The 23,956-nt window shown below is 38.8% G+C and overlaps 1 protein-coding gene across 4 annotated transcripts in view; it reads left to right on the top strand.

Moving 5' to 3' along the window:
• Positions 1-23,956, top strand: part of LOC111562694 (inactive N-acetylated-alpha-linked acidic dipeptidase-like protein 2) — a 520,178-nt gene that overhangs the window by 100,225 nt on the left and 395,997 nt on the right. For all 4 annotated transcript variants that reach the window (XM_055016278.1, XM_055016281.1, XM_055016283.1 and 1 more), the window contains one exon: positions 11,977-12,015. In XM_055016278.1, the coding sequence (XP_054872253.1) occupies positions 11,977-12,015 (39 nt within the window). The remainder of the gene's footprint in view (positions 1-11,976; positions 12,016-23,956) is intronic.

The raw sequence follows: 23,956 nt of genomic DNA, 5'->3' as shown, positions 1-23,956 counted from the left end.
TCTTCTTACCTTTGTCTGCTCTATCAAAGCTCCAAGGCCTGCGCTCAGGTCTCTTTGAAGGGTCGTGATGGCTTTTTGCTGAGAGAACAAGCTTGTGTCCTTCAATTACTGAAAATGTTACAAAAAAGATTAAATGGCTAGTTACCAATAGACAGAAATAAAGGAATTTTAATTGCCTTTACTCTCTAGAGGTGTGGATGCTGCCTTGAGTGTTACAGTACAATTTTCACAGTTTCTTTTGAAGTAAAATTATTTAGAGGAATACAGCAAACAAACTATCCTCACAAGCTCATCAAATTAAAACTTGTCATAGCAGCTGCCCCATCAGACCATGAGCTTCTCTGTTCTTCAAAGTTATATTCTTGATGGCTGTCACAAAAGTGTCTGCTTTAAGGCTCAGGCCATGTCCAGGAACTGTCCCTTTTTAGAGAAAGCATAGTCAAGTATGTAATGTTTATGCTTCATTAATGGGACCAGGGATTTAGTGGATTCTGACATTAGGCAAAACAAATGTTCCCATACCAGACATGCAAATAAAGTTGCCTGGACATTGATACACCTTTGGTCTCTGTAATAATTTAAATTTTGATGAGAAGGACTCCTTGATGACGGCTGCTAAGATCTCATGCATGCTGTCATCAACACAGTATGATTTATAATAATTCCTCTGGTCAGTCTTGCTGTAGGGACAGGGAAATAAATGACTCTTCTCTCAAGCCTCCAGGCTTGTGGTGCATTAGACAAAACTTTCCTAAACAAACTAGAGCAATCATCAGATTTGCTGAACAGACACACACAGACTTGACTATTTATTGTTTATTGTGATAATGCTTTTTTATATATTCCATTATATACACAAGGTATGACACAACACAGTAAGATATAATAATTATAGGAAAGAAGGAAGAAAGAAAATGGAAAACAGAAAAAAAATATTTCTGATTATATATTCATGGTACCACAAATTCTGCAGATATTGCATTTACCATTCTGTGTGTGGTACAGCCAAGTTTTAAACTGAGTCATATTCGATCAGTCTGAATTAAATCCAGTGCCTCTGTTCTTGCTGCTAGCTGATGCCCTGTCTACAAAGCACAGAAAAACAAAAATGAGTCCCTTTTTTGCTGAAAAATCTGCTCTTCTGACCTGCCCTGCTTTTATATCGCTGTGTGTTTTTGCTGTCAGCCTCACCTGTTGCTTCTGGCCCTGCTGGCTCTTAAACAGGAGCATCTTGGCTGCTGTCCTCCTCCTCCTCCTCATCCCCTACATCTCTCTCCTCATTAGCAATAGCTACTTCTTCCTGACCCTCTCTTGCTTCTTCAGCTGCCACAGCAGCACTGGATGAAGCATGGAAATATTTGGAACACATTAATTGGATAACTAATCACACTGGTCAGACTTCTCAGGTTCACTTTTTTACTAATATTTTTGGTCCAGACAATCTTTGTGCTCCCTCAGTATGAGCACTTTTGAGTCTTTGAAAGTATTTTTCAGTATTGACCTGTACTGAGAAAGCAAACAGAATCAGTTTCTCTTCTGAACATATATGACTGAACCACTCCAGTGTTACAACTTGCCAAATGTGAAACCTAGAGTAGTTTTACAATGTTTGTGCAAAATTGTAGTAGAGCTGGTGTGCTTGAGCTGCTTTGGGGGGTGGATGGAGAGGCAGGAACCACACAAATCCTCACATTCTTGAAGAAGCAGCAGTGTAACGTTATATCAATGCCATTTAAATGCAGGACGGGATCATTTTTAATAGAAACAACTTCTAAATAGGTAATTTCTACACATAAAGATGACTTTTAATGTTCAACTAATAATCAGAGAGAGACTTTCATACTATCCACTTGCACAAGCAGTCAATATCTACACAATCAAGCTATATTCTGACATTAACCTATAGCTACTCTATTAGCTAGGCTAGCCCAACATGATTGCTAATAATTTATTTGAGGAGCTGGGCCTCTGCGGTTGACAGTGTTTTGTTAAGTGTATAGATAGACAAACTTGTCAGAGTTAACTTAAATGCATCAGTTTTCAACGTATTTGTAGAGAGAGATCCGGATATTAAACTATTTGTAAAGGGATTCTGCTAAGCAATTTAGTAAGCCATCTTCTCTGCAGCGAAAGTTCTTCCTGCATCCTTTCCACATTCATGTTTTGATTGACAGTCTGCATGAAGCGGTGGGGTATTCGCAGCAGGGTCAATGTGTTTGTGAGAGGGAGAAGCAGGAGCAGGTCCAAGAGAGGTTGAATAACTCAGTGGAATAAGATTGTGTTCATTTTCAATAGTAAGAAGAAAAAAATAGAAACTCAACATGTAAAACCAATATGAGGCTGTCAGTTTTGCTATTGTGACAGCTTGTCACGAACATATCAATGTAAGGGAAATATTACATTTAGTCTGAATATAAAAATCACAAGTTGTGTCCATGCAGAAAGGGTGACGAAAGAAACTACACAGTGTCCGCCTAGCTTTCGAAAAAAAATAAGCAACAACACTGTGCTTATTAGCCTGCAGCAGCAAAGCAGCACATGTTTACCATCCATGCAGAGCTTAAATACTGGCTCCTCAGTTCAGACATGAGCTGCACCAGCTAACCAAATCTGGATAGTATATTGTTGGCAGTGTGTGACACATATTTTGTAATGCTCACGATCACAATGCCTACTTCCAGTTGACCTTCCATTTTGATAAGCTGCTTTATGGCCTCAGCGAATTCACACTTGGCCACTTGAACCAAATGTCAGCCCCATCCATGCTCAACAGTGCAGTCATCTGCTAGACATGCTGGGACCACGCATCTCTGTACATTATGATGTATAATCAGGGTTTTCCTGGCTCAGAGTAGCATTTTGGGAGGGTGACGATGCACAACAACAAGCATGGTTAGTCAATGTGCATTAAAGGCAGTAAACAGTCTTCAAAATCTATGAATTTGAAACCGAAGGACTCTGGGAGCGCTGCTGACAGGATAGGAACAAAAACGTTCCTCTTATTTCAGATGATTTCATACAGAATTATGTCTTATGCTTGCCAATTAACAAAACTGTTGTTTTTGTTTTTGTGTAACTACATCAAAGTAAACATCATACCATATAAATAGTAGAGATGGGCAGGATTCTGAATCACTCGCATCATCAGACAACTTAAAACAGAGGAATTAGATCAGAGATTAGAGTTGGTTGGAAGGGGAAGGGGGGTGGTATTGCCATTACATTTGCCATTACATTTGCTTTAATGGCTTTCAATAGGCACTTGTGTATGATTCAGCACCAAGACAGAAATACCAGCGCTTTTAGGAAAGTTAAGGTTCCCATTTGTCATCACAACTCAGATGTTGATGTGACACTTTTTTACGAGTTTGAAAATAGTGCTAATGAGAACCACAACTAAATCAATTTTGTCTGAGTGAACACTTTGTAGCATTTGTCTTTGCTCTTATCACTGTTTCTTATTTACTATTTATGCGACACAGTTGAAATCTAAAGACTGACGACGGGGACAGGAGACAACGGGAGGGTGACAGATTGAGTAAAGTGCTGAAGGGAAAGAGGAGTTAAGAGGCGAAGAATAAGCAAAAACACACAAATAGGCAAGCGAGGGAAAGACTGTGGCGAGTGAGTGAAGATGGAAGTACAGGTGGGTGGACCCAGCAGATGGAAAGTTCAGACCCTGCTTGTTTCCTCCGAAATGTCACAACTGTAAAAAAGGTTTCATAAAGCATCAATCACGGTGGAGCTGCAACTCCAGGAATAGTCATGGGGCTTCGGAAATGAGACCTCCCCACTGAACTGCAGAGGCAATCACCACTGTATGGTTAAGGTCACCGCACTGCTCGCAGAGAGGAGGAAATGGAGAGGAGAGGAACTGAGAGAAGAAATGAGCATGGAGGGGAGAAGGGAGGGAAGAGGGAAAGGTGAGAAGAGGAAAGCTGGGTTGGCATTAAAGCTGCTAGCAGCCATTAATTTGTTCTAATAATGTCTTTTATTTTGACTGCTTTTGTAAACAGAATGCTGGAGATCATTCTGATTTAACAGACTGATGACATACTTAGCTGGGTCAAAGATAAAGTTGCTTGTCTGGTTTGGGCTTTCAAAATGACTTGTGTGGATCAGGCCTGGTTAACCTGTAGCATCCAAAATGTCTTGCCATGCATCTGGCCTCTGATGCTGGTTTCTGACTCTGTGGTTACACTTGTATCAACTCTACATGTTGCCACAGCTGGGAGACCATTGACATACCAGGCAGGGATGGCAAGAACTGTAATTGGATAGTTTGTGATTTTGGATGTTACTGAAGATTGTTGACTGAAGACGGCCTGTTGCAAGTTGACGAAAGGATGGACCTACTTTTCAGGAAGACACAGTGAGCAAAGATGACGCTACAGCATGCTCTTCACTTATTGTGTGTGTAGGTTTAGTCATTGTGAACGCCAGAATGTAAACATGCTAAAGTCACTTCACATTTATTCATGATGAGCACCGTCTCACACCACTCAACCGTGAAGAATACAGAAGGACACTGTTGTAACATTTCATGACCAGGGACTCTTTGTTTCTTCTCTGTGGCAGTGAACACAACACACAGACTTTCAGTAACTATTCTGTTTATCAAGGCAACATTACAGCTAGCTAAAGTAACTTTATTACCATTAAAGCAACACTTTACACCACCAACTTCCTTGTTCTTCTCTCAGGCACCAGGGAAGACCCACTTCCCACAACGAACCCTCTAGTCAGCATGAAGATCTTTCTTAAAAGGAATATGTAGTCAGGCTCTGGCTGTGCTAACGTAACTGGCTAAAAAAAAACATAGGAACTATTTTAATAATTATTAGTTTTGTCTACCTTGATAAACAGTAATGAGCAGTGATGGAGGAGGCACTAAAATCAAACTGCACTGAAAATGTAAGGATGTATAATTAAGATAATGTACTATGGTTATAAAATTTAAAGTACTTAATGCAGAAGAAAATCTCTTATGAGTATTATACTATAATACACTATATTATATCAATATTAGATTATTGTTAATAATGAAAAAACGTAAAAGGATTTTAATGTTGCAATAACCCGTAGCACTTGCCCCTGGAAGAATAGCAATCATTAAAATATAAACGATACACAATCCTCATGATGGGTCTGTCAATCTCGTATCACAAAGTGAGTGGATGAAGGAAAATACAACCACCAACTGTACAGTATAACAATAGAAGCATTCAATTTTTATGGTGTTCACTTGGAAGAAACCTAACAAGTTTTAAAACCGCAAGTGTTATTTTCACATAACACTGTTTTGACCACTCAGTATATCTACTTTGTTGCTATTTCATAGTATAAATGTAAGCTTGAAAGCAGCTCTTACGCTCAGAACCTGTTTTCCACAACATCATCAACCACTGTAATGAACACTTTGGGAGTCATGACTGTTGGTACTGTCAGATCCTGAGAAGAGAGAAGACAGATGAGAGGGACAAACAAAAAAGCTGTGACAGAAACACGGATAATGTGAAAGCAAATGATTTGAGAGTTGACAAACGGATAAAAAGAGACAGAAGCTGATACAGAACCAGCCCAGGAGTAGGCTGACGGACAGACATGTAAGCTTCAAACTCCGAGGAAGCAAAAAAACTGTTCACATCTGACAGAGTGATTTTTTTTTAATTTTTTAATTTTTTCATGATGTGATCTAAATCCAACTGAAAATACAAGATTTGGCTCATCTTTCAATCAATTGTTTCAATGTATGGTCTTTTCTATGCTGTTTAAGAGGTTCTTATAGTAGTATGTTACATTTCAAACATTGATCTAGCTTACATACTATATTTGATTAGAAATTTTTATTTCCAGGTAGACACATGTAGGTCCATCTTTCCATCACCACAGCCCACAAGAAGGGAAACAGCAGATGGTACTGACACAAGGTCACTTTCATTCACCCTTTTATTTTACCACCCCTTATGTTGAGTCACATGTGTTTTTCTGCAGAGGATTGCAGAGCTGCTTGACAATTCTCTGTAGGACTGGCTCTATGAGCAACCCTTTTCATATTACAAGTAGTTGTATGCTGCTGTTGTATTGCAGCTTTAAGGAATGGTGTGCGATTTCTTCCCACTCTTGCCAAGTGCTCAAAGGGAATCCTTGAGTATCCCTTTGTAATATAATATTGCACGGTCTTGAACCTGATGGGCTCTGCGATGACCTTTGTTATGAATTGCTGTTACAAAAACATAGTTAATTTGAACTGAATTACTTTCAATAAGTGAGATCTATGAATGATGCTGAGGTTTAGTGAAATATTCTTAGGTTCATGAGGTAAATACCAGTGTCATGACAGCCCAGTCTTAGAAATAATGTATTATATTAGTCCAGAGTGCAAAACTTTTTTTTTTTTTTTTTTTTTTTAATTTTACTTAAGTGTGCCAATGCATAAGCATTGAAGCTCACTTGTTGTTTTCACATCAGGTTTGTTAATATGCATTCTTCCGACACAATTTGCTTAGCCCACTTTATATTTATCCTCCATCCATGTTAGCTATTGTGGAACACAATGTTCCTGTGTGATTGAATGAGGCTTTTATAGCTTCTGTTGCACAGATTTTAGGCACCATATGAAATTTTATATGACATGCAAAGTGCTTCAGGTTCCCAGGCAATAATGGCCAAAATATTTTAGTCTGACTTTGCAGAAATGTAGGAAGCAGGTCTTTCATTGGGTGTGTGTGTGTGTGTGTGTGTGCGTGTGTGTGTGTGTGTGTGTGTGTGCGTGTGCGTGTGCGTGTGCGTGTGTGTAGGTGTGTGCGCCACCTACATGTACGATCTAAGTGTGTATGTTCTCAGCTTGATTAACAAGGAGATTCTTGGCGGTAATTTATGTTGGGTAAACAAGACAACAAGGTTGTGTTGCTGATTTATATTCACTTGCAGTCGATGGCTGATAAAATGTAAGGAGAACGTTATTTGTTGTTCTTTTATCGGCACATCTTAAATGGAGAGATTTAAGGTTTTGGAAAGCTTGTTTTAAAAAAAATATTGTTTGCAGTTCTATTTTGTAGGTGCATAGGGGAATGCTTGGCATTAATTTAATTTCTTACCAATAGTTTCTATTGACTTTTTTATTTGAGAAATAAGACGCAACCATCTGTTACTAAGGTGACCCAGTGACATCAGCCAGTCAGCTAAAAGTCTTTGTTTCTTTTACTAGAGCTAACCAGCACTCTCTGTAGTTTTAATATTACAATGCCAATTAACAAAATGTAAATTGCCAAATTGAAATTGCTGTGTTTGATGTAAAAGGATTTTCCATCTTGACAAATCACAGAGGATTGTAGTGCAACTCTTTTAGGGAAATTGTGCTCTACCATATTTTAGCTTATAGTTTTGTTTAGTTTTTTTAATTTTCAAAATAATATATAAATGTATAAACAGTGGATTGTTTCATAGCAAGTGAGGCAGATTTTTCTACAATGACTTGATATAGTAAGACAGAGAACCTTCAATTTGCACAACATGCAGCCAGAAATCCAACAAATGAATGTTATTTTGTGCTGAGTCTACTGGATGTACAAATAGTTAAGTATTTACTAACATAAATGTGTGTTTTTTAAGCTTTTTAGTGGATGTAAAGTTTGTTCATATGGCCAAAAGTGTCCAACAAATCCATCTAGATGGCAACTGTTATCCCACAGCAGGCTGGAAGAACTTTTAACTGTGAAAACAACTTTGATTGTAAAGATTGCAGGTTATTAGAAGCAATTCTTGGAGATATTGGACACTGGGTGATGCTGTAAATTGTCTTCGAACATTTTATTGACCCTGCTCACTCTCAAAACACATGAGATATGCAATTTGATATGTTCATTCAGTGAAAGCAGGGCTGATAGAGATTACCTGTGTCAGAAAGTATCTGATTGAAGTCATTACCTGACTGATTAACTTATTGTTCAGTGACAGAAGTTTTCAGGGAGATGAGATTTTTGTGAAAAATACCTAAAGAAGTATCAAAAAATAAAAGGAGATGAAGAAATTAGAATATGAAATCTTTCAATGATTTGTGCCCATGATTTATCTTTCATTTAAGCATTTTTATCCAAGCCTACTACATTGCATTTAAAATATTTGATTCCTATTGGAGCCATAGTAAAGTGAGACCTCATCCTGCTGGTTACCATTGAAAAAAAATGTTAACGTAATTATATTTATGTAAGATTTTTATTTTATTTTATTTAGTTATTTATTTTTAACAACTGTGCAACAACTGACTAGCAAGGGGTACAACTACTACGATTACTACTACTACTACTAGTAATAATATCTTTATTTATATATCACCTTTTAAATCACATTTTTAAAAAAGAAGTGCTTTGATAGAGAAGCCAAAGAAGGAGGTTACTCAGAAAGACAATGTGACAGCAAAAAGTAAATTCAGGACAGAGAAGCAAAAAGTGGAGAAAGAGAATGAAACACAGTAGAATATGATATGACACAGGATCACCCAATAGAATATAGTTTAAAAAAGTCTTCCTGAAAACAATTATTGAAATTATCCAAGCAGTATACCAGGGAGACATATCCAAACCTCAGTTTGATTGATTTAAATGCCACGATCAGTTGCATCTAATATGGCGGTTAAATTCTGACAGCCACATTGTTGGAATCCAACTTATCAAGTCATTTACAGCCTTACAACTGGAATATTTGTAATAATTTGTTAGTATTCACATCAACATATAGTTTTCAAAAGTCAATATTTTCCCGAAGTTTGCCAATAAAAGAAAGACTGGATTTTGACTGGGCTTTGACTTATATCCAGGATGTGCTTCTTAAGCAGAGGTTTTACAATAGCAGGGTTAAAAGCAGTCTCAGTGCAAACAAATGTTAAATATTATTGTTGTAATCCAACAAAGTGCCCGTATCTTTATTTATAATATTGGCTCAAAATGTGAATTTGTTTCTTCAAAAGGGATTACCAGACATTTAAGAACTGAGGCGTAATATATAAAATACACAGCAGAGGGTGGATGTTTTTCTCTTCTGACAGTATGATAGTTTACACCCAGTAACATTAGCTGATAGTTTCTATGTATTGCTCATTTAAAGCCCAGATCTCCATTAGTTGTTTGTTACCATCATAATTAAGCAAAATGGTAGGACATTTAAAATAAAATAAAGCCCAAGTTGTAATGAAACATATTTTTAACTGACTTTTTTCATGTGCATTCATACATTGTATTATTAATTTTAAAAAATAGGCTTGACATCAGTACATGTAAGCTCACTCAGACTCGCCTTGGAATCGCAGACCTGAAGATATCAGACTGACGAGCGAAACATCACAGACCTTCAGTGTACTGCCAGGTGCATAGAAGGGTGACAAAGCAGCTTTGAAATGAAGTTATTTCCGAGGCAGCCGTTTTAGTGCTTAAGAGCAAAAATTAATAACCGAGCTTGTTGCTACAGAAGGGGGGGAAAACCAAAAAAAGAGAAGAAAATTAGAGATGAAAGACAGTCACAGGTTAAGCCACAGCGAAAACCATTTCATCTGGCCCATCTCCTCATCTCCCACTTGAAAGCAGGCCTCTTTTGTTCTTTTTTTTTCCACTTCCTCCAACCCTCCACTACACTCATACCCCGCTCTTGATATTTTTTTCTCCTTTACTCATCCTTTGCATAATTACAACGCTGATACCTTCTCCGTGGTCGTCCTGACTTACAAAGGCCCTGTAGGGAAAGAAAAATGAATTTTAAGAAACAATATCTGACTATATAAATGAAAACTGCATATACAGCTACACAGCAGTGCTCTAAAAGTCACATTTTAATGATGAGTTGTCAAAGGTAGCGTATTTGTTTTCAGCTTTTCTATTTAAAAAAATGGGGAAAAGCTGTCTCAGAAAGAACAAGGCCTTCACTAATGGGGTGGGTTGCTTTCTTCTTGAGCTCATATTTCTTATCTTCATCTCCTGCCCTGCTTTTATTTTTTGATTCTTCTTTCTTTCTCTGCATGCCTCTCGCTCTGAGAGTGTATCTTACTTTTAAAGAAGTACTAAGAGCATTTGCTGCACTTGAGTAATCAATAAATAACTACCCCTTCACTCCACCGCTCTGTTTTTTAACCTACGTAATCCCCAGTGCAGTGGAGCAGTACCTCTGTAACAGCATGACTGCCCGCTGAATTCAGGAAATGCCCACGCAGTTATAATTGAAACAGATCAATTTTTACCTCTCCAGAGTTTGATCATTTCTATTTTTTGTGACTGTTCAAATGATATAAAGATACAACAGGACAGCTTGGACCAAAGTCGCCTTATACTCAGCGAAAAGAAAATTCTGATTAATGCTGGTAGTTATGCTTGAGGGACTGTACTGTACGGTCCACCACTTTGATTCTGACTGACACACTTACAAACTAATGGACTGCTATTAAATTTTGTACAGATGGGCATGATCCCCAGAGAGAAATAAACTACAATGAATTTCGTGATCACTAGATTTTTCCACTATCACCACCACGAGTTTGACATTTTTGGTCTGGGTGATATATCTCAGCAATTGCGGACTGCCACAAAATTCAATACAGATATTTATGGTTGTCGGTGGGTGACTTATGACTTGTGATGATCCTCTTACTTTCCCATTAGCGGGTCAAACCTGTCACTTATCCAGTGACATATCTTGACATGTCATGCAAAGATCCATAAAACATTCTGTGATGTGATAGACTTTCATGTCATAGAGCCCATATTTTGCTGACCTTTTCTTCAATTCCCTTAATGTGGTATAGCGTTTTGTATATGTAAAAGATTTGCAAACCTAGAAAGTCCAAAGTCCACTCTAAGTTATTCTCTCCCACAGTAAACACTGCTTCTTACATGTAACCTGTGTAGATAAAAGTGTTGACTGCAACACACTTAATGGTAGAAACTACACTTAATGATTAATTATTGCCTTTGTTTATCAGGGGCATCACTTAGGTCTTTTACCTAGGCCATCTAGGAGACCTTATCAAGAATATTCCAAATTCAATAATCATTAATTAATCAAATCTACTTCTATTGATTAGTCTCATAATCAAAAGTCATAAACCTCCAGTTTCCCAAACAAAGACAGACACATTAAAAAATGATTGTAAACATTCATTAACTACAACTATGAACAAACTATAAACAACAACAGACAGTGAATAAATGAATGAATAAATGCAGGATGTGAAGCTGTGATGATCTGCTGAAAGAGTTGGTCCCAATTGAGGTGATTTGGGTTGAGTGGAAGTATAGAGTGAGGAACAAGTGCTTAGGGCATCTGGGGACTCCTTCTGGACAGTTGAAAAAGCTCCAGCAAACAACCTTATGATGCTAGTTGGAGAATGAAGTGTATGTAAGGAGATAGCTGCAAGAAACTAAAATTGAAAGCAGATTTTGCTGGATTTACACTCACTCCAGATAATCCAATGTCTTCTGTTTTGGTCTACAATGTAGAAAATAGGAAAAATAATGAATCATTCTTCAAAACGTAGGTGTGTCCAAACTGCCATGTTTCTTTTTCTTTCTTCCATCTTTTAGTCTGTATGCGAGTTCCTCCACTCTGTCACACACAGAGACAGAGAAAAGCACATATACTCACTTTGTCCATCTCCAGGATGTTGAAGATTCACTGGCATACTCTCTCCCTTAGCCTTTATCTGTGCTATTTTCAGAGAGAGCAGTAAGGGAAGTATTGTGAGAAGTGATACAAAAGCTTCCTTCTCAAGGGAGGCGAGACAGAGAGAAGCAAATGAGAGAGTTTGTAAAATATGCCACTGACTATTCATCTCTCCTTCTTTCCAGCTCTCGCTCTCCGCTCCCTGACTCCTTCCAGGCTGCTGGAGAGCCCGCTTCAGATACTCGGACAAAAAAGACTTTTCACTGTATTAAATAATGCAGGTAGTCCACAATTCCTCCATCTCTTCTCTCTTTTTTGTTTTTTCTCCAGGCCATTTGAAACGCCAGATCCAGATCCAGCGCATTAGCCGTGAGTACCAAATGTGACACACGATACACAAAAACACGTTTCTGTTTTTCTTCTATTACATTACTGAGATAATCCAGTAAAGATCTAATCAGATAGGCAATGCCAATGTGTTTACATTTTCTGCTGTAAACATTCGATACCAGTTTTCAAGGAAAATGCTTGGGTGTTCTCTGATGCATGATGCATTTTGGACAGCTTCCATGTGAGGAAAAACACTGTTGCATCAAATGTGTATCAAACAGAACAATGGAGAACATCATTGTTGAGCAAATTCACCTCAAAATACAGTGAATGGTTTGGGTTTCAGGCCTATGCAGAATAAAACAAGGAGCAGTGTGCCACATTGGTGCATGCTGCGTTTGATGGCCACTTCAAGAGATAATGGACTTGGCTTCCAGTGATGTTTTACACAATCGCACTGCATGTAGTTAATCCATGCAGTGCTCAGCTTGATCTGTCAAGTCTTAGAGTCTTGGGTGACTGCTCTGTCAACTCTCACTGGTGCTTTGACCCCTTTGGTGTTGATTCCAATGCGGTTTTCGGCTTTGTTCCATGTGGTGTTATCAGCTGGTGGTCTGAATGTGTTAGCCATGGAGGGATCCTTCTTCATCAGGATTCTCCTGTTCTGTGTTAGCCAGTCTGGCTAATCGTATGTTGTTCACTGCAACTCATTCTGAGCTGCCAGGCAATAATGGAGTTCACTTCTTCCGCCATCAGGAGTAGTCATGTCAGGTCTTGACGTACTGGCAGTTGTGGCTTGCATATTTCTGTTTTTCATGTTCTCTAGTGTTATACAGCCCATCTTCTTGTGTTTTTGTGCCTTTTCTCTGTCTTTCCTCCTCTACTGCTCTAAGGCTGGTTGCAGTCACGCCTCTGTCGTCGTGGTCCAACCAGGGAGTGGGGATCACACAGCCCTATTTGCATAGCCACAACATATAGTTAAAACACACACACAGGGTAGGAGGTGCTGGCCGTAACAGTGCTCCTCTTTGCAGTGATTGGTGGGTGGTTCTGGCCCACGGTCTATTGAATGGCGGCTAGGGGAAAAGGAGTCATCTCAGATGAAGCAGCCCTCCTGAAGCCTTCTTCCACTGCCTGTTTTTCTGTAGCTCTTTATTTTTACCTCCCTTTGAGTATGAAAGTCTGGTAGTCTTGTAGTGTTTTTTTTGTTGTTGCAGTTTTTTTTTTTTTTTTTTTTTAGGTTAGCCTGTGTACTTTTTTTGTAAGGTTGGATTTATGAGGTGGTTATATAGGCGATGGTGTGGTGGGCCAAGATTCTCTCTACCATTCCGTTCTTTCTGGCCACCAGACTTGCATAGTTTTGGTTGACATTTGTTCATGGTCACTGGGTTAAGCTAAGTTTGTTTTGTCGTCAGTGTATGTCTGCGTTCATAACAATAACATTAGGGTCTAAGCTAGCAGACCCTACTGGAGGCTTGTCCTGGGACTCAAACAACTGACCCGCTGTTCCAAAGGCAATGACATTACCACTGCACCATCCCAAAATTAATTGGGGAGCTGCGGGGAGCTGCTTCAGTTTTTTTTCTGTTTGTATTCTGTTTGTGCAACTATGAAAGCCAAGCTGTAACAGTATTCATCACACAACTCATCACATCCTCCAGCTGGGTTGTTCTGGTGCAGACTGGTACCCCATGTATAACACAATGCTATTTCCCAGCCTTTACAGCACATAACTGTGACTATACACAATTTCTTCTTGATGACATTCACATCCAAGATACAGTTATAGGTGCAATGATCATGACACATAATGGTGTAACAGGAGCTGCATTTGATTAACATTGTAGTGATAGTGGCGCCACACAATCACAGTAGGAGCTGCATTTTAATATAGTCGATGGACAAAATATCATTTTCATTTGAATATACCTAATAGCTCATGTCAGTTAAGGTATTAAGCAACATGGTGTGCAGATTTTAGTTTAGACAGTGGGTGATGAAGAGTGTGACGAGAACGAAGGCTCATTTAGCATGTGTGTGTCCAACAGGATGTAGGATATTGGCAGCTAATGATCTGTGGTTGAGTTTGTTGTTCATTTTTCCCCATTGCAAACTTCTAAAAATGTTTCTCTTCTTCTTTGAACAGTGCAGTAGGGGATTCATGCTGTCAGGACTGTCAGAGGCACAATTTTGCCCTTTTTCAGTCTCTAACCCAGTAATAGCAGATGATAATACACCTCATTTCCAAGACCTGTCTGCACCCCCGCGTCCACACGCAGCAATTTGGGACACTGAAATGTCAACACTTTTGTTTTCCTGTAGTGTCATAGATGCCTTTGTTTATGACCGCCTCTTTGTCCATGTGCCGGTTTGTGTCCACATATAATGCGTCTGCTTGACTGCTCCATTTGATTGCTCGCTCCAGTCGCACTCTTGGAAATGTTAATGGAGGGCAGTTAATGTCAGATACAGTTCACCGCCATCTGTGCTCGATCCACTGTCACCCCATCGGCGAGATAGATTAAAAAAAGATGGAGAAAGGTTTACAAAGAAGGGTTAAGGAGTCAAAGAAAGTGAAGAATAACCCCCGCTGCTGTATTGAGTCCATCTGCTTAATTGCATTTCCGTGTGCATATTCGTGTTTGTGTGTGTGCACAAGCTTCATGTGTTGGTGAGTGAAGTGTGCGCTGGTGTGTAAAGCATTTACATCACTGTGCGAAGAAGGTGTGAAGCAGACAGACAGTCAGGTACATCTTGTCCAATGGCCCGTCGAACACTTTGGCTACTGTTGCGCTGTCACGGTTTTCACACGCACACACACACACACACACACACACACACACACACACACACACACACACACACACACACACACTGCTTGCTCTGTTGCCTCTCTGACCTGAGATCGCTGTGTACTGCTGCTCACACCCAGAGAAGCACTGGGCCATGTACACACACACACACACACACACACACACACACACACACACACACACACACACACACACACACACACACACTCCACGTACACAAACTCACACTCACATACACAATGATTTATGGCCTCCAATATAGTCAATAAGAGCCAGGGCCAAGATGAAGGACTTGGGCAGGAGCTTGCAGGACACACACATGTAAAGAGACACATATACACACACTGTTGTCCATTAGCTAAATGTAAACGAGTGAGCAGTTTTCCACTTTGGCTCTCTTCATTACATTCTTGTTTGATGCTACTGTTGACTTTGCTCCTCCGTGTGAAAAACTTAAAGTGTTTATAACCTGTTTACAGTAAAATTACGTGAAAAATGCGAACATTGTTGACGATTTCTGACATATTTGTGTGCACATGCATTTGAACCTCTTTGAAACAGTGCATTACAGTGATATAGATGAACAACATCTGAAGGAAAATCTGCTTCTTATTTATTCATTGCAATCACAAATTTCAATACATGTAATATCCTTCTGTGGACTTGTGTGAATCTAGTATTGTCGCCTTTAGCCCAGATAACCTCTTCTAGTTGTTTTGCATGATTGTCCACCAGTCTCTAACATTGTCTTGCTGATTTTTTTTTTTTTTTTAATTTTTTACCACTATTCCATGCAAAATTCTCTCAGCTGCAGGGTGTCCAAGTGTTTTCTTGCATGTTCTGCCCATTTCAAATCACCGACTAAGCTTAACATGGAGTTCACATCTGGGCTTTGACTTGTTCATCCCATAACCCTCTATTTCTTCTTTCTGAGCTGTTACTCGGTGGATTCATGTCGAGAGGTCCACTTCAGGTTCAATTTTTAGACACATGGCCTGCTATTATTTTCTAGCTCGCTTTGATATGATGTGGGACTCGTGCTTGATTCAATGACTGTAAGCTTCCCAGTTCCTGAGGCAGAGACTGCAAAATGTCATGTGTCATTCATGTAAGTGTGAGTTTGTATCTGTAGGCACTGATTCAAAGAGGATGAAGTATTTTCTTTTCTAAATATGTCATGAAAGTCCACATTTCCCTGTGTGGCATGTGAATAACATTCCATCAAAGCACCACTGTGAGCATTTCAACCTTTAGCGCTTGGTGATTCATGCAGTTTGTGCAAAAAGATTGCCATAGCCGTAGAAGTCTAAACACACACATCATGCATACACTGATGAAAGCAGTACATCCTACTCTTTCTAGCGCTGGCTGTAAACTGTATCCAGTTAATCTGTTAATGTTGATGTAGCATTTAAAAATGGTCCGAAAACAGAGTTCAAAGCACATATGTATATGTATGGCTTCCTGAAAATGGAGACAATTAAAGATCCCCCGACTCATTATACTCCTCTAGCAAGTCTGCCGATTTGTCTAAATTTTACTGACCATACCATGTGAGCATGATAAAAAGTACCTACAGAAACTCCATACAGGGTCATTCCATGCCAATTCACCCAGATTTCAGAACTTTTCTCAGTTCATGTTATGTATTTTTTTGGAAAGAAAATCATGCAAAAACTTCTATCTAAACCATGGAATCTTGCTAAATTGTACAGTTTTACTCCAAATACTTTTTGAGTGAAGTGATTTTTTGAAAATAGGCCTTCGGTGTTAAATTTTATAAATTCAGTGATTCTTTTAAAACATCTTTAAAGCCTCACCAGTTACATATTTTTCACAGGATATTTTTAACTGCATATCCCGAAACCTCCAGACAAAGTCAGAACTTGTAATCATGTCAATAGATTATGCAGAATTTTTATTATTTTATTTTTAATTAAAAAATAATAATACAAATCTATCATTTGTCATCAAAATGAAACATTTTTCATTTTCAAACATTAATATCTCCATCAATTTTTTGTTGTGGGGAGAAACAACTTAACTTCATGCTCTAGGTGAGCGTTGACATGGAATGACCTTACAGTAAATGTAAATACACACCTGTTAGAAAAAAAATGCCTTTAAAAATTCCCTAAAAATGACATTCATATCCAACTGAGCTGCATTTTCAGGTAGGTTTTGAGGAAAACAGATTTTATCACGGATTATATTACAAATTTGTTTCTACTCCACATAACCTTGCCATGTGATGTATTGCTTTCCAGCTATTGCTCCTTTTTCAACCAGCCAATCATATATTAGTTGGGACAGACTGATCACCCTGGTAACCGAGCAAATGGAGAAGAAGATTCAAACCTGTTGTCAAAGGTTGTATTTCAACCACATAGTATCTTGTTCTTTATTGTCTTCACCTCTGGCCAGCATGGAACATGGCTGATACCAGCTAACATGGAAGAATAGTTACAACTTGCCGCAATTTTCCCTTATGAATTGACAAAGGCTGCGGTCTAAGTCCCATTCTTTAAGAGCGTGATGCAGCTGCCCTTACAAAGTACATACTGTTTCCTGCAATGTGCAAGTGGGACATACTACTTTGTCATAATATTACACCTTAAACTTTGATCGCTGCAGTCTGTAGTGGGAAAGCTGTCCCTGTCTGTCTTGTTTATACTCACACTATGATGTATGTGATGTGTATGTTGAAGATTGTGAGGGAGAATTCCCAGAAAACAATGCCGGCTTGCATACTACAAAATCCCACCAAAAGTAGCAGGACATCCAGGTACTTTTGATATACTGTGCGTTGGGACAACTGTTCTAGCACACTGTATATGCTAGTATGGATGTTACAATGCATCCACAGTTTTGTTTCTTTCCTCTTCTTCTTTTTAGGTTTTTGATTAAAAAAGAACTTGTCTCTTATCCAGTATTTGTAGTTTGTTGAATACAGCCATATGCAATGTTGCTCACGTCACCACCTCCTGGTGACACTACACAGCCTAGTTTTTTTTTTTTTTCATTCCAAAGCAGATAATAGAAACAAACCTAATTTTGTCATTGCTGTTTTTTTGTTTTGTTTTGTTTTGTTTGTTGCAAAAGAGCTTGTCAAATTCACTTGTCAGCTAAGGAAGCATGACTACACAGCCACAGCCATCTGTGTCGACTGAATCTTGTGTATCAAGGATCAGCATGTCCCATCAACATGGTTCTTGTATTACTTGATCACTTTTCTCTTTTTAGATATTTGCTGTTTGTTGAAAACCTTGCAATTTAAAAACAAAAAGGAAAAAAAGTGGTCCTGGAACATGGACAACTCTGACATGCCAGATGACGGAATATTATGAAGAGCCTGACTTATTCTCATTGCTTCTTCATCTGCATAGTCTGACAGTGAAAACCAAGCAAATTATCCACAATTAAACAGCTTAAATACCTCTTTTTTTTAACCCTGCTCCCTTCCTCTTATATCCTCATTTCCAGTCTGCTCTTCCTCTCTGTGATTTTTCATCTTCTTTGCTCTTTTATCCTCTTCCCCCTCCCCTCTGTACTCACTAACTTTTGTTTGCCTAATAAACACAGGATCTCTTAGCTTGGAAATAAAAACAACTTTTTTTTTTTTTTAAGAGCAACACAAGCTGTGCTTTCACATAAAACAATGGTCAATTAGACTTAGGATGCTGAGTCGCTCCCTGGGCCATAAAACAAGGATAACAATGTGAAAACTGGAGACAAGAAGCAAGGACGCTTTCGTGACTCATCTGCAGTCATTGGGGTTATTTCAGGGGCTCATTGAGAACTTTTTATAGCATTCTTTTTTTCATTGCTGTATTTGATTATTCAAATTGCTTTTATGTTAAATGACCTGCTGATTAGCTTTCAGAAAAAGGTCCTGTATTTCACTTTTACGTTAAGTGCAAGCAGGTGCGGTTCTGAGCAAGAGTTCGGCCGATATATTCTCTAGAACTGGTTACCAGCAGCAGCACAGTTAAGATTTGACTTTTTCCCTCGTGTCCCAGTCTCGCACACTCTGATGTGAATCAAAGGAGCTGACAGTCTTGACTCGCAGTTTGAGTCCAGATTCTCAGAAACGGCTCTCTCCTGGAGATGCGGTTGAAAATAAATATAAAAAACTCGGTGGAAAGTGAAAACTCTGCACTAAAGCAGACCACAGACTCATTCTATCGTATCAGAGAGAGCGAGAGAGAGAGAGACAGGAAGTAAGAGAGACTGATTTGGTGTATCTGAGAGAGTGCGTCGGCCGCTGACTCTGCGTTTTCCAGCGGCTGGGTTATCTCTGCGAGGTAATGAATGGAATCCCATGGAGTTAAGTTGAGATGAATGGAGACAAATTCTGGATTCAGCACACAGGCCTTATCATCACTGGAGTATGAAGGCAGCTATTAAACAATGCCTACAACATACGGCGTACAGGAAGGGACCTTTGGTAATTCAACTTTAAGCTGGCTCGCCATTTGATAAAGCGCCACAGAAACCCACTTATCCTGTTATAATATATTTTCTGTTGTTGTTAATACTAAGTCTTGATCATGTCACGTTTTTCTTCACATGTGAGATAAACTTCAGTTTTGCAGTATGTTAGCTACATCGGACATCCTCACAGTGATAAGTAACATGCAATTCTGCAGCCACATACATCTTGTACTTATCACAGTTGGACAAATTTCTACACTCAATGTAAGCTTGCAACTCCAAGCGTTAAGTCCTTCTCCAGTTGTGTATGTAACCCCTATAAACCGCTCTTTTTGCATAGGAGTTCCATATTTTTACATCTTTTCCATCTGTGCACTGCAGATTCAAGGTAGAAATTCTTGTTTCTCTGTTTTTTTAGTGGTTCATATTAACAAAAGAAATGAAATGTATTAGGAAATAAACAAAAGTGCGTCCTTGTGATTGTGATAAAAACTCCATCTTTCAAGTGATACTTTCTCATTGTAGAAATTCTTCAACTACTGCACCTTCAAATTTGGCCAAAGGTTAACAGAGATAGTTGGAGTTATATATGTGCTTTGAACGAATAGCTGATGAGCCTTGACAAATCAAAGGGAGAAAGACTAAACTGCGGTACAGAACTGCAGGGCAGCACTTGTGCTCCAGTTGAAGGGGTTATTTCATAACATAGTTTGCAGCATTTCACAACATAATAGATGTCCGTAGTATTTTCCTTCTGCTCCTCCGTTATATAAAATCTGTTACTTACTAACCGTCAGAGTGGCAGAATGTCAGTATGATTATATTCTTCTGAGACACCACTGAATTTAATAGATTTTTTTTTTTATATTCAATTTGTGACAACTTAAGGTTATGCATTTTACAAAGTGTGCTTCACTCTGTGTGCTGAGTGGTTAATGGATTTAATAGCTGTGGTTTCTGTGAGTCCAACACTTACACAGTACAAGCATGTTTCTACCCATAGCCATTGCTGAGACACCAGCAAAGTGATGTTTTCAAGGTTAATTTTCAGGGCTTTATCTTTACGACCAAATTTCAAAGCCATATATTAAATGGGCTCACAGTGGTGAGAGTTTGTTTCCAGTTTGCAGAGACGAAGCAGTCTCTTATGTGCAGATCTACTCCATTTTGAAATGATACAACAGGTGTATTTTGGAATAAAATGTGTGCTTAGTGGCTTAGTGCCACATCCTGGATCTAGTGAGAGACCAAGCTTTCATCTGACAGAAGCAACAGTGAGTGCAATCAATTATCATTCTGAAACAATCAGCAAAGCACACTTACAGCAATGTGCTGGAACAGTGGTTTCTGATAATTGGTAAACTGTCCTCCCACTGATATGATAAACAACCACGGTGTTCCAGGAAAAAGAAGGTCTGATATTTTCCTAAAGTAGGATCACGACCACTTCAAATGAAACTGAGGATTACGTTCATGAGACACAAAGAGGGAGAGGTAGGTGGGGTGGGATGTGGGAGAAAGTGTAATATATAGCGAGGGAGGGGGAATGTTCAGTGTGTGGCTCATTAACTCAGTAGATGTAATCAGTGGGAGGGAGCGAGACATTTTGCCATCGACTAATGAGCAGCATGGGTAGCGTGGAAGTGAAGCCATGCTGTATGCGCTGACTGAACTCTCTTGACAGCGCTGAGGCTCTGATGTAGCAGTGCTGAAGTGTGCGCAGATGATTATGTATGCATATTGGTATATAGGCTCGGGGGTTAAATTGGATACATTCATAGTAACTTTATTGATCCCACGCTGAGAAACATGGTATCTGAAGTGTCAAAGCAGCAGAGACACAAGAACAAATATGGCCGGCAGTGTGCTAACACCCAAAGCACCTCGTGTTTTCTGTGTAAAATCCCACACATCCCGACAGCATACTGACACGTTTCAAGTCTCTCGAGAAGCACTGATTTATCGCATTTGTTCCCTGGATTGACACGTGTCAAATGCTCTGTCTTGGCTACCAGATCTGGCTGTGTGTTCCACCACTACTTTTATGCAGACAGAGGGGCTTTTAAGTAATCACGAAAAGTTGGGACACCTGTAGGAGTCAGCTTAACAGCTTTAAGTTGTTCTCTGAAAAAGGCCTTTGTGTATAATTCTGAAATGTACAGTATTTTTCAGTTTTGGATAACCTTACCTATTTTTGAACTTCTGGCAGGTCACCAATTACCTTTGCCATTTCAAGTGATTCATTGGATTTGAGCTACTTTAATTTCAATAAAAATCTGGAAAAATCGGGGTGTTCTAAAACTTTGGACCGGTAGAGAACCTTTTCAAAATTAAAGTTATTTGCTTCTTAAATGGGGCAGATGCACGCTTTCTAACTATTGAGAGGGATGTATTCCCTGTATCTCCCCAAAAACCAATCATTGTTCTCGTGTACCTACTTAGATCCAGTAAATACTGGCACTGGGACTATGTTTACAGTATTTTTTCAGTTTTGTTTAAACAGTAGCCAATATACTTTAGAAGACTTTTCTGTAACTATAGAACTCATCTCCAACTAGTGGCTCAAATAAAAATAAAAATTAAAGGATTTGCTATTTGACTTGCTCACTGTATGATTGTGTTGAAGTACAAAAGAAAAAAACCCTGCAATTTAGAGGGAATCTTGAGCATATGTGAGTTTATTTTATTTATTAATTTTTATGTGAATGTTTCTGCTGGTTAATACACATGTTTCAGTATACAGCTGGATACATAGAGCAGCTAATCCAACTAAAGTAAATTAAATGATTAAAATCAGGATTACGAGAAAAACAAAAATAGGCCAATCATTTTAGTTTGCAGCCCCGATTTATCGTAGCAGCCACTATTTCCCCACCACTGGTTTACATTGATTCTATCATTCTTACATGCATACACTGTAAAACATATGTTGATGCCATATGTCCCCATTTGTTAATTTATGACATGACATATGCTTCATGTCTTCACAACTGGTCTTAGGTGTAAAACATCACAGCAGTCAGAAGGAAGTTGTAATGCAAAATACGATATCCTGAAATTTTACAGGATTTGCCAAATACATAAATATGAGCATATGCACTGTAAAGATGATTAAAATGAAGCACACACTGCATTTGTGTAAGTACAGCATGCATCTCTACCATAGAGAGCAGCCATATGGGACACATTATGGGCCCACCATGTGGTGTCGTCAAACTGACAGGACACAGTGATTTAGCGCTGCTGGAAGTGGATGGATCCATGCTTACCTTCAAAGTCATCTGTCTCCTGGCTCTGTGAGAGTCTAAAAGCCCTCAGGGACACAGTGCAGTATGTTGGCCATTCAAGTACCTCTCAATTACTGCTTTTAATTTCCCTTCCACTGCTGGTCCGTCTCCATTAGCTGTGACATTTCCCTGAGATGTTTAGTATGTAGCAGCTTTTTTATTCATCACAAAAGTCCTTGTCAGATGCAGAGGTTTTATTGAAACTGTGTTTGCACATTACTGAGGACAAACTGTAAGACTATGCAGCTGAGGTTTAGGAGCCATTATGCTGCAGCCAAACTGTGTGGCATTTCATGTAGCTGCTAAAAAGGTCCTTAGGCTCTTTCATTGCTTCAAACTAAATTATTTGATTTGAAGAGATCTTTTCCTTTTATGTCTTGGCACTTGTCTATTGCATTTATTTAGTCTGAATTATCCTGGGCTGTGTCTCCAGGTTGACTGGTTGATTGGTTGTTTGATATTCTCTTATCTGACAACCGCTGATGTTACTTCCATAAGGAGAAAAGCATCAAATGAATAGCCTTCCGAGATTAATCCATTACTTTTGGCATTGGAAGTTAGACATTGTCTGTGGTCCTACTCGTACCCTTCATAGCTTTGAGCTCACCCATCCTAATGGAGACTGCCTGGTCGAATTTATGTACTATTTACTGAATGTTTATTTGGCTACAAATAGACACCATGTCACATAAGTCATCGATGTGGCTACCTTTTGTTATAAAAAGTTGAATGTAAACTTCCCAAACAATAACTTGCATGTCACACCCCAACAGCATAGTACCACAGAATTACTATAATAACATAGTTTGCTAAATCTTAGTTATCTTACAGAGTCATTTACTATAATTGGGTTAAATTGGGTTAATTTTCTGTGAAAATTGTATTCAAGCTGACAACTAACCAACTGCACTAAAAGTTGTGTTTGAATGTATTAAATCAGAAAAAGAGGAAAGAACACACTACTTTTGTGTCCTGGCTATTCAGTTGTCTAAAAAGTACCTGGAACTTTAAAACATAATTCATTTTGAAAAGATCACCTTAATAGACAAATGTCTTAAGCTATAGTGTGTTTTTTTTCTTTTAATGTCAATTACACTGAGACAATAGAGTCGTCCATATAGTTTAATTATTTAGTCGTCAGTCCCTGAACACATTTTCACACAACTGAAAGGGAAAACGAAAATGATAGAAACATTGGTCAGAGCAGTAAAATCAAAGCTGTCCTGAAAGCACAACAGCAGGATGCCTGCTCCATTTCTTCACCCTCATTTCTGCTTGCTGCTCTGATAGTCTCACCCCCAATGCTGAAAACTAGAAAGATCAGCTAAATTCCTCCTGGCTCCACTGCCGCTGTCCAGTAATATAAGTGGCTAACAGAACTGTCAAGGGCCATGCGGGAAAGTTGCTCTACAGTGCATTAGGGTTTTATTACTTAACTAATAATTA

Source organism: Amphiprion ocellaris, chromosome 2 (genome assembly GCF_022539595.1).
Source record: "Amphiprion ocellaris isolate individual 3 ecotype Okinawa chromosome 2, ASM2253959v1, whole genome shotgun sequence".
NCBI lineage: Eukaryota > Metazoa > Chordata > Actinopteri > Pomacentridae > Amphiprion > Amphiprion ocellaris.
Note: the sequence above shows the minus strand (reverse complement) of the source record. Positions and strands in the feature narration are given on the sequence as shown.